This window comes from Pantherophis guttatus, chromosome 7, assembly GCF_059756535.1.
Source record: "Pantherophis guttatus breed Tessera chromosome 7, ASM5975653v1, whole genome shotgun sequence".
NCBI lineage: Eukaryota > Metazoa > Chordata > Lepidosauria > Squamata > Colubridae > Pantherophis > Pantherophis guttatus.
Genome location: NC_142069.1, coordinates 19790373 through 19802718, shown reverse-complemented (window position 1 = coordinate 19802718; position 12346 = coordinate 19790373). Strand labels below are relative to the sequence as shown.

At 39.9% G+C, this 12346-nt stretch overlaps 1 protein-coding gene across 2 annotated transcripts in view; it reads left to right on the top strand.

Annotated features, from left to right (window-relative positions):
* SLC13A4 (solute carrier family 13 member 4) overlaps positions 1–12346 on the top strand; it is a 61245-nt gene that overhangs the window by 43929 nt on the left and 4970 nt on the right. For both annotated transcript variants that reach the window (XM_060694504.2, XM_034403046.3), the window contains 5 exons: positions 1913–2014; positions 2873–2974; positions 6816–6913; positions 8446–8576; positions 10924–11085. In XM_060694504.2, coding sequence (XP_060550487.1) covers positions 1913–2014; positions 2873–2974; positions 6816–6913; positions 8446–8576; positions 10924–11085 — 595 coding nt within the window. The remainder of the gene's footprint in view (positions 1–1912; positions 2015–2872; positions 2975–6815; positions 6914–8445; positions 8577–10923; positions 11086–12346) is intronic.

Below are 12346 nucleotides of genomic sequence, written 5' to 3'. Positions count from 1 at the left end.
GGGAGATGCAGATAATAAAGTGCTTCGTCTGGCAAGATTCTGTCTATAGGTATGGAAACAATAACGAATTTGGCTTGGAAGAATCACCACATGTTATTCTTCATTTTTGGGTCCGACAGAAACCTGCCCTATCTATCGACCAGAGGTGGTATTCAACGGGTTCGGACTGGTTCACCTGAACCGGTAGCGGAAATCGCGGGTGGGGGTGGACTGCCTACCTGCCCCGGCTCTATGCCATCCTATTTAGGCATGTTTTTGAGGCCGGGCGCATGCACGGAAGGCGCAAATGCACATGCGCGGATGACCGCACGCTCATATTTTGCAAACCGGTAGGGAAAGTAAGTGAATTCCACCCCTGCTATCGACATTCCCAATCTATAGTAAGAGTGCCACATCATGCTGGTATTACACCAAAAATGTCCCAGTGTCCACTATGGAACATCAAAGCTATGAAATGGAGGCCAAGGACTAGCATCAGCAAATAACAGATAATATATTCACAGTTATAGTTACAAGAATTGGGCTGTAAACATCCAGATAACCAGTAGATCAGGGCACAGAATATAGAAACAATTTAGTGGTTGGGATTTTTGTAGCCCAGTTCTGGTAACTTGAATGGTTCTTGTATTCTTCCGTTTCTAATAGCAGGTTTTGTTTTCAACTGTTTTAGATTTTGTATCCTTTGTTTTGGTTAATCTTTTAAAAAGGAGCCTGTTTTGCAACCCTGAGGATTATTATAAAGAAAGAAATTGTTTTCATACTAGTACACAAATAGCTGGAAGCTGGCAATGACCTCAAGCTGCCATTGGCCTTATCTGGAAGGGCTCCAATCAATCTCTTGAGACATTTTGTTTCCTAATAAAAATAAGATATAATAAATCAGAAATAATGTATACTCTTGCAACAGGTCTGAACATGATTTTTGCACAATGAACAGTTACATTCTGTTGGCACTGCCAACTTCAAATGTTTTTCATTGCAAAATGTACATTTTGTGGTTTATTAATCTGAAATTCTGTTTACTGCAATGTATTCAAGAATGTATTATATTGAAAATGTGACATAGCAATAATCCAAAAATTGGAGTTTTAAAGAAGCCTAAAGCTATGTTGTCTGTTCCAAGTAATGGGAAAAATATAACAGTAGGAAGCCAGAAGCTGAAAGAGATGGGATAAGGTAGCTCAAAGAACAGAAGTTAAGCAAAAACCCAATTCTTATTAAAGGAGACTGTCCCAAGTCAGTAGAATTTCCTTTCCCATGCTTCAGACGTTTTCATAATTGGATCGTTAGAGCTGTTAGTGCCATTGCCCATATCTTTTGGTATGATGTAAAATGCAAACTCAAAGCAAAAAGAATTGGAAAGTGAAGTAAAAATTTTAAACCACTTCAGTTAAAACAAAATGCTTAATTTTGCATCAAAAAAGCTTGATCGGATGCAAGTTCAAACTGAGATGTAAATCATCGTTGTTTGGTTTTGACTTTCACATTTTGGTTAAATTGAAATAAATTTAAGATATGTATATATTGTTTAATTGTGCTGATGGTAACTAATGTGGGTCAGATGCTGGCTTATATACTCCTGTGATCTGATTCAGAAAAAAAACTCTTCTTCAGTTGTTGTGCTTAGAAACACCAATTCCAAAATGAATTATAGTATGAATCTATTTCATTTAGGGAAAAATCCACAAAGGACTTTAAATACTTTATGACTAAATCTACACAGAAGGACCTCCTTCTGTTCCTATTTATGAGTACTGAGTAACAAACTCATTTGGGAAACTTTTTTTTTCCTGGCATTAATTCAGCTCTCCCCAGAGTGTGGTTGTCAAAGCCAATATGGATTTGCTGCAAATCTTGCTGCAGTTCCATACTCTAATTTCCTTCTGTTTTCCCATCTCCTATTTATTTTCAGTTTCAAAGAAACCTGCTCAATAAGCAAGAAGAAGAAGACCAAGAGGGAAGAAATGTCTGAGAAGAGAATCCAAGAAGAATATGAGAAGCTGGGAAATCTTAGGTAAGAATAGAATAGAATAGAATAGAATAGAATAGAATAGAATAGAATAGAATAGAATAGAATAGAATAGAATAGAATAGAATAGAACTTTTTATTGGCCAAGTATGATTGGACACACAAGGAATTTGTCTTTGGTGCATATGCTCTCAGTGTACATAAAAGAAAATATATGTTCATCAAGAATCATAAGGTACAACACTTAATGATAGTCATAATGGAAGGAGATGGGTGGTGGGAACGATGAAAAGATTAATAGTAGTGCAGACTTAGTAAACAGTTTGACAGTGCTGAGGGAATTATTTGTTCAGCAGAGGGATGGCGTTCGGGAAAAAACTGTTCTTGTGTCTAGTTGTTCTGGTGTGCAGTGCTCTATAGCGTCGTTTTGAGGGTAGGAGTTGAAACAGTTTATGTCCAGGATGTGAGGGGTCTGTAAATATTTTCACAGCCCTCTTTTTGACTCGTGCATTATACAGGTCCTCAATGGAAGGCAGGTTGGTAGCGATTGTTTTTTCTGCAATTCTAATTATTGTCTGAAGTCTGTGGGTACCCAGTTTTCATATTGTATTACACTGAACACCTGTCATTTTCAAGACATATTAGAACTTCTATGATTGCCACACACGATAGCTGGACAAAAGTTCCAGCTATTGCTGTTTCAGTATAATTGGAAGTGCCAGATTGAGAAAGACAACTCAATTACAGTATATATCAGTGGACCAAGATCCAAGAAACAGCATGGATGAAGTCAACATTGGAGGAGCTGTCTTCTACATTCTGAATAGAACTAATCAACAAAGTTGTTGTGAGATTCTATTTTAAATGCTTCTTTTAAAATATACATAAATATTTCTTTTCTAGCTATCCTGAGATGATGACTGCATTCTTCTTCATCTTGATGGCTTTACTCTGGTTTACAAGAGAGCCTGGGTTTGTTCCAGGCTGGTCATCTTTTTTTGAACAGTAAGTATCTACCGGTACTTAGAAGCACAATGTCAGGCTTCCTGACCAGAACTCAACTGTAAATCAGAGAACTCGTTATATAATGGCTTAGTCTGACCATTAGCTAGACTTAACAGAAGATTCTTAGCTAGATTAGACCAGTATCTGACTGTCCCTACCATTATGAAGTCTTTGTTTTCAAAATTTAATCAGTTTAAATCGATTTAAATATAACCAATTTAATTATCCTATAATTGCAGCCCATTATTTTTTGTCCTTCACTGCCAAACAACCGGGTAGGCAATGTTATGCAAAGCACAAAAAGTTAATATGAATGGGTGTGGGGTGGTTGAGGGGGAGTGTGTTTTAATCAGTCTTGACTCCTGCGGTCTGCCTGCAATTTTCTTGTCAAGTTGATCCAGAAATGGTTTTGCCATTGACTCCTTCTGAAACGAAGTGGCCTTAACCATGACACCAAATTGGCTCTCAATAAATATGAAATAGTAAGCCAAAAATTAAATATGCTAAGGTACCAGGATGGAAAACAGAAGTCTGTGAATTCTAGCCCCATTTTAGGCCTGAAAGCGGGTCAGTCACTCTCTCTCAGCCCAACCAACATAAATGTAATGTTACTACAAGCAATCTTTATGCATCCATACCAGAGGTGGATTTCAAGCAGGTTCTGACCAGTTCTGGAGAACCAGTAGTGGAAATTTTGAGTAGTTTGGAGAACCGGTAAATACCACCTCTGACTGGCCCCGCCCCCATCTATTCTCTGCCTCCCGAGTCCCAGTTGATCGAGAGGAAATGGGGATTTTGCAGTAACCTTCCCCTGGATTGGGGAAGGAATGGAGATTTTACCGTATCCTTCCCCTGCCAGGCCCACCAAGCCATGCCACGCCCACCAAGCCATGCCCACAGAACTGGTAGTAAAAAAAATTGAAACCCACCACTGCCTTAGAGGTCTTTTAGTCCAACAATAGATTAAATGACAATGGGATACCATACTTCTTGCTCAGTGCTGAACCATCCTATTTATTCTCGTACATGTTCTATTTCCGCCATATACTACAACTTTTATTGTATTCATCAACCAATCTTCAATTCTGTATTTATACAAAATGACATTACTGAAGCCTATTTATCATGTATTTTCTCCAAAACAGCACATATTCAGAAACTTTCTCATATTTATATGTTTTTCAGTGTACTACTGACAGGCAAAAACCTGACCTTTGCTATCATTTCATGTGTTAGCAAATTAATGTTTAGGATCATCCATCACAGAGTAGAGCATGAAAAGGATGATTCCAGAGGTCTGATAACCTCTCTCTCTCTCTTTTCACCTTCTGTACATGTCCTTCTGTGTGTTCAGATCTTCAAAGTTTTTTTCCCCCCTGTAACTGGAATAATGTCTTCTACTGTTTTTTATTTCTTTTCTTATTGGAATATTTTTAAGTTTACATTTTTTTTAGGGATTCTAGTTTTGAGATCTTTTTCTTGTTAACTTCTCCTGACGTAGTAGTTGTGTAACATGTAGACACGGTAGAATAATAAATTTACAGCAATCCTACTCATCATTGCTCTGAGGTGTGTGTGAGGATGCGTGCATGAGGTTGTGTTTAGATTCAGTTTCACAACTCCTCCATTACAAGATCACATAACAATATAATAAACAATAACTATAATCCCCAATATTTCTGATGCCCCGATTTGTCAGCTGAATTTCCTCCTATAAGATTAATATTTATTTATTTATTTATTTATTTATTTATTTGTCAACAAGTACAAGGAAACAAGTAACAGTATAGACGTAGACATGGACACATGAAAAAAAATTGGCACAAATAAAAGAAAATAAATCAGCAAAACAGCCATAAACACATAAAATGAGTACACATAAATGGAAACTTTAGGATAGGGATGGTAGGCACGCTGGTGCGCTTATACATGCTCCCTTAGGGACCTCTTAAAAAACATGAAAGGTCCACAGTAGACAGTTTAAGGTAAAAGGTATGAGGATTTGAGAGACTAACAACAGGATAACCACAATATAGGTAACCATAGCTCACAACTGTTTGTTTGTTTGTTTGTTTGTTTGTTTGTTTGTTTGTTTGTTCGATTTATATGCCGCCCTTTTCCGGAGACTCAGGGCAGCTTACAATGTGTTAAGCAATAGCTTTCATACTTTTGTATATACCTGCTTATTAGGGCTTTCGGGCCCCCCCAAGCGGTGTTCTTTTTTATACAAAGTCAGCTTATTGCCCCCACAAACCGGGTCCTCATTTTACGTACCTCAAAAGGATGGAAAGGCTGAGTCAACCTTGAGCCTGGTGAGATTTGAACTTGCAGTAATTGCTGGCAGCTGGTGTTACTTAACAGTGCTTTAGTCTGCTGCGCCACCAAGGCTCTTGGATTTAGCGATCATTCACAGTTACATCACTGAAAAAAGTAACTCATGACTATTTTTCACACTTATGACCATTGCAGCATCCCCATGGTTATGTAATCAAAATTTGGGAATTGATTCATATTTATGACGGTTGCTGCGTCCCGAGAAAACGTGATCACCTTTTGTGAGTTTCTCACAAGCAAAGTCAGTGGGGAAGCCAGATTCAATTAACAACCATGTTACTAACTTAACAAACCATAGGGATTCACTTAACAGCTGTGGCAAGAAAGGTCGTAAAATGGGGTAAAATTCACTTAACAACTGTGTCACTTACCAACAAAAATGTTGGGATCAATTGTGGTCATATGTCAAGGACCAGCTATACTGTTATAAACCTTGGATCTTCTTGTTTATTTCTCCACCTTTTGAATGAGAAAATCAACAGCAGCACAAGTTAGGAATTTCCTGGAAGAATCATACAAAGCTGAATGTGTCTTCCACCAGATTTTGGGGGTAATTAAGTTATCATCTCTACTACTACATATTCTTTGAAAGATCTGTAGTCTGCTTCTAGAAGCCACCATCCACACTTTCTCATTGGTTGTGGAGGCAATAATACAGAACAATATCAGTATTCCTCCACTTACCTTATCTGTTTTCTTGTTCCTTAAATAATTTCTGTACCATGCAAGATAAAATTGCCTGAGTCGGTAAGTATTACAGAACGTTCTTGCAAATCTTTGCACACAGTGCTAAGACATAGCTTGACTCGGTTGTGTTACAATGAGGATCCAGGCATTATAGCATGGAATTATGTGAAAACCAGGATGCCATGGCTTGTTTCACAAACCATGATTCATAAAATAAATTACCCGTATTTTTCGGCGTATAAGACGCACCTTTTTCCCCCAAAAAAGAGGGTGAAAATCTGGGTGCGTCTTATACTCCGAATGTAGCCCCGCCCAGCTTCTCAAACTGAGGTTTCAGAGGCTGAAAAAAGCATCAGAAACAAAGCTTCAGAAAAGAAGTCTCCAAACAGAGCTTCAGAAAAGAACCCCCAAACAGAGCTTCAGAGACTTTTTTTCTGAAGCTCTGTTTTGGAGGCTTTCAGAGGCAGGAAAAAAAGTTTTTTCTGAAACAGAGTTTCAGAAGTTTCAGAGGCAGGGAAAAAAAAATAAAAAAAGCAAGGCACAGAGCTCACAACCAAGAAACCTATTGCTAAAATTCATCTCTGGGAACAGCTGATTGGGGGTATTCCAGGAGGCTGATCCACCTGCCAATCAGCTTTTTTCTTATTTTCCTCCCCAAAAAACTAAGGTGTATCTTATACTACGATGCGTCTTATACTCTGAAAAATACGGTACATGTGCATGGAGCCAGTAAGGGGAAAAAAGGACATGCGTCAGAAAATGAATCTATCTGCTGATTATAGCCAGTGTCTGTTGTAAAACTGTTTCATGGTTTTCCTAGGAAAGGCTATCGGACAGATGCCACCGTGTCTGTTTTCCTTGGTTTTCTCCTCTTTTTGATTCCAGCAAAGAAGCCATGCTTTGGGAAAAAAGCGAAAGGTATGAAGGCTTATATATGGAGCAACGTTTGACATTGTTTTATTTCAGTTGGTGTCAGTATCCAAAACTCAGTTCACTTATTCACATCACAATTGTTGGTCACCATTATACCGTTATTTCCCAGATAGTCTCCTTAGGGTGGATGTTTATTTGGACAGCAGACCAAATTACAATTTGCCATAGGCCAGGAATTATAGATATTCTGATTGATTTTAGCTTACGAGTGCTAAGGGCAAAAAGCAGGATGAGGAAACTGCAGCTTTCACACAGCTATTTTAATTCTGACCTACTGGTCTATGACCGCAATAGATTGAATTGAATTGCCAGATCTAAATATTTGTTCTGCCCCAGCTACGGACTCCAAAGAACGCAGCACACACAAAGTCTGTTCAAATCTTAGTGCTATGACAGTGATGAGACCTGAAGCATGTCAAACCCGTCAGGTCTTATAATATATCTAGAAGGTACCAAGTTACTAAATAAACCAGTTTTTTACAACAACGGCTGTTAATTAACTGCATTAACAGCCGCCAAGAATTCAAAGAATAATATTGAAAGCTTACTGTGGTTGGCAGAATGCCCAGAAGCAATTTGCAGGAAGCTGATAAGATAATCAAGACAAGACACGAAGGTATGTGAACGAAGTTGTTCCCTGCAAATTACTTCAGTCGGCGTTCCTCCTTAAATAGGCTAAGGGAGTGCCAATTAGCCCCAAGCCTTACTCTCGAGGAGACCTCCTCCTCCTGAGGAGCCACTCCTGCGTTTTGGCAGCTCTGTGCGCCCGTGCATCGAGAAGAGACTCCTCCTCTTTGTCCTCTTCACTTAAGGGAGCTTCTGGAGGTTCTGAAGGCCCTGGCTGAATCCCCACCTCTGGCACCACATCTTCTCCAGCCTCCTCATTGTCTGACTCAAGTGCCAGCTGCCCAGGCTGCTGGCGCAGCACCACACCAGCCTCCTCGCTGTCTGAATCAGCTACTAACTGCACAGGCCGCTGACGGGCCACAACAATATTAGCAGTCAGTACCCCAAACATCATGACCTTCTGTGACAGAAACCTCTTCTTTTTTTTTCAATCTATTACTTTAGACTACATTTGCTTAGCCTGATACCTTCCAGTTACATTGGTTTTATTCGTCTAATATCTCTAATAGGCGCCAGATTTTACCTTAGACATTGCCGCTTTCCACATTCTGCTGAGAAAGTATTTCTTTGTAGAAGTCTGTAGAGATTCTCAGTCATCCAGGTCAGGGTTGTCCCAAAGGTGCTTTTTTCAGGAGGCAACAGAACTTTCTTGTTTGTTTTTTTTTCTTTTGAAGACGTTTCGCTTCTCATCCAAGAAGCTTCTTCAGCTCTGATAGGATAGTGGAGAATGGCAGGATGAGAAGCGAAATGCCTTCAAAAGTAAAAAAACCCAAGAAATCCCAGTGGCCTCCTGAAAAAAACGCCTTTGGGATATTTCTTCTTAGACAGTGCGATTACTATCTGTCAAAAAGAATCTATAAACAAAGCAAGTGTATTTTATTTTGTCATAGGTCAAGTTAATAAGTCCACGGATGTTAACTCAGGAGAGTCCATAATCACCTGGAAGGACTTTGAGAAAACAATGCCGTGGGAGATAGTAGTTCTGGTTGGAGGAGGTTATGCTTTAGCCGCTGGATGCAAGGTAAGATAGTTAACTTCAGGATATTCACCCATTGTAATACTCTATGTCAGTGTTTTTCTCAATCTTGGCAGCTTGAAGATGTGTGGACTTCAAGTCCCAGAATTCCCCAGCCAACCAGAATTCTGGGGGTTAAAGGCCACACATTTTCAAACTGCCAAGGTTAAGACACACTGCTCGGTGTGATGACGCGTTACATTGCTTACAAAACTAAAATGCTTCCAGTGTGAGGGACTTTTTCCCTTTCAGTAGCTTTATTCCTTGATGCATGGTGAAAGCAAGTTAACAAGGTGAAAGCCTAATCCAAAAGAAGGTGTAACATTAACAGAATTGGAACATGTAACAGTAACAGAGTTGGAAGGGACCTTGGAGGTCATCTAGTCCAGCCCCCTGCTCACGCAGGAGACCTATACTAGGGATCCACCCACTTCTCCTTATCAATTCAATTTTTCCCTTTCCATATTCTTTGCCCGGTGACCACCAGAGAATGGAATCCATCCAGGGATCTGAAATAATCACATGCAAAAAGCTTTTGAAATGAGACAGGAGACTACAACAGGTCACTCATAGATATGAATTCTTTATTACTCCACTATTTTTCCTTTTCCCTGTTGACTTTCCATATATATATATATATATATATATATATATATATATATATATATGTATGTATGTATGTATGTATGTATGTATGTATGTATATATGTATGTAGGTCTTTGGTTATTCGGGTCTTCTCCCACGTAAAATTGGAAGTGTCTTGGCGACGTTTCGACGAAGTGCTTCCAGGAAGCATGAAGCCGAGAACACCAGCCTGAAGATGACGAATTAGACTTCATCGAAACGTCGCCAAGACACTTCCAATTTTATGTGGGAGAAGACCCGAATAACCAAAGACCTACATACAAACACCCGCGAAAACCTGAGAAAACATATATATATGTTGGGATATATATGGTGGGCATGGTAGGGGAAGGATACTGTAAAATCTCCATTCCCACCCCACTCCAGGGGAAGGATACTGCAAAATCTCCATTTCCTCCCGATCAGCTGGGACTCGGGAGACAGAGAATAGATGGGGGCGGGGCCAGTCAGAATTTTTACTACTGGTTCTCTGAACTACTCAAAATTTCCACTACCGGTTCTCCAGAACTGGTCAGAACCTGCTGAAACCCACCATTGTGTCTCACGTATGTGCGGACGGCACACACGAGCGAATTGCTATGTTTTGTGACAGCGCACGCATGTGCACTCACATTTCCGATACTGGGCGAACTGGTTGCTACAGTATGTGAATCCCACCTCTGGTTGCAATGTTCCGGCATCATGTGATCACTGTTTGCGAAGCTCTGATCAACAAAGTCAATGGGGAAGCCAGATTCACTTAACAACCATGTAACTAACTTAACAAGTGCAGCGATTCACTTAACGACTGTGGCAAGAAAGGTTTTAAGATGGGACAAAACTCACAACTGTCTCGCTTAGCAACAGACATTTTGGAAGTCAATTATGGTCGTAAGTTGCAGGCTTACCTGTTTCAGAACTGGAGGAATTAAAATAGCTGCATTATTAACATTTATCCTTACCGCTAACTAATCTGTCTGCCAGATTTCCACTGATAAACATACTTTTGAGAAATATGCAATAGAGACAGAATTCATCTCTTTTATTTGAAAGGATGCTTATGATTGTGATTGTGACTGTAGTTTGTTCTTTGTCTTCGGATGAGTTTGGACTGTGCGGAAAGCTGCTTATTTTATGTTTTCTAGTAAGAAATGGTGCTATCATTTCCTATTAAGTACAATTCTTCCCAGTCACTGGTGTATCCTTCTTCCCTATGATTGCTTACCCCATCTCCTTTCTCAATTGCTTCTCTTTAACAATAGCAATAGCACTTAGACTTATATACCGCTTCATAGTGCTTTACAGCACTAAGTGGTTTACAAAGTCGGCATATTGTCCCTAACAAACTGGGTTCTCATTTTACCGTCCTCATTTTATCAGAAGGATGGAATGCTGAGTCGATCTTGAGCCAGTCAGGATCGAACTCCTGGCAGTGGGCAGAGTTAGCCTGCAATACTGCATACTAACCACTGCGCCATGATGGAGAGATAAAGCAGACAGAAACATGTTTGATTCACTTCCTCATAAAGTCTTTCCTAGACTTCTTTTTAACAGAATCTTAAGGGAAGACAATAAATGAGGGTAGATGCTCATCTACCTAACTGCCAATATGTGGAAGCATTAAAACCACTTTTTTATTCCTTCAGAACTGGGGTTAATGCTTGGAACAGCTACTACAAGAACTAGAATCTGTTTGTTTTTCCTACCTATCTTTTCTTTGACCCTCAGACCTCTGGACTTTCGACATGGATTGGGAGGCAAATGTTATCCCTGAGTAGCCTTCCATCCTGGGCTGTCAGTCTGCTGGCCTGCCTGCTGGTGTCCATTGTAACGGAGTTTGTTAGCAATCCTGCAACCATAACAATCTTCCTCCCAATTCTATGTGGCATGGTGAGTACCGATTAGGATTTGTTAAAACAAGGTTAGGCAATCCTTTAAAGATAAGGGGCACATTTCCAGCTGGAGAGGGCAGTTTTCTTTTTCACATGGACTAGTCACAAGATACATAGACATCAGAAAGTAAACAGACAAGGTTATTCCAAAAATTTGTTACTACCAGTTCTGTGGGCGTGGCTTGGTGGTGGTGAGGGTAATGTGACTGGGTGGGCATGGCCATTTTTTTTTTACTTTTAAAACAATTTTTTCTACAACCTCTTCGACCTTTTAAAAGCTTCTGATGATCCCTGCTGAGCCACACGATCATCAGAGGCCTTTTTTTAAATTTTAAAAACATTTTTTCGGCCGAAGAGGTTGCACAAAAAATGCTTTTAAATTTTTTTTAAAAAAGCCTCTGATGATTACGCGGCTCAGCTGTGCATGGGGGGGAGCAGGGATTTTTGCTACCGGTTCTCCGAACCACCCGCCACCATCACTACAGGATCGGGCAATCCGGTCCAAACCGGGAGCATTTCACCACTGAGTTATTCCCACTACCCCTCCTGCCTTCCCAGAATAAATTATATTATCAAGTTTACCTTGGTTACCAATAGAGGAGAATATTAGTAGCTCAGAATTGAATTGAGGGGTCCTTGGTGCTCTCTGAGCTTGGATTTATTTATTTATTTATTTATTTATTTATTTATTTATTTATTTATTTATTTATTTATTTATTTATGAAAAATTATATAGCCAACAACTTGCTCACAGTGACTCTAGGCAGTTTACAGATAATAAAAACACGCTATAGAAAAAATAAAAGTAATAAAAAGTAAAAAATAATGACCCCCTAACCCTCCCCCCCTTAGAGGGACGCGGTGGCTCAGTGGCTAAGATGCTGAGCTTGTTGATCGAAAGGTCGGCAGTTCAGTGGTTCGAATCCCTAGTGCCGCATAACAGGGTGAGCTCCCGTTACTTGTCCCAGCTTCTGCCAACCTAGACGTTCGAAAGCATGTAAAAAAATGCAAGTAGAAAAATAGGGACCACCTTTGGTGGGAAGGTAACAGCCTTCCGTGCGCCTTTGGCGTTTAGTCATGCCAGCCACATGACCATGGAGACGTCTTCGAACAGCACTGGCTCTTCAGCTTTGAAACAGAGATGAGCACCTCTCCCTAGAGTCAGGAAGGACTAGCAAATATAAAACAAATCCTCAAATCCCACCCCACTCTGGGTTCCCCAGGAAAACCATGTTTTGAGGGCCTTGTGAAAAAGTGTC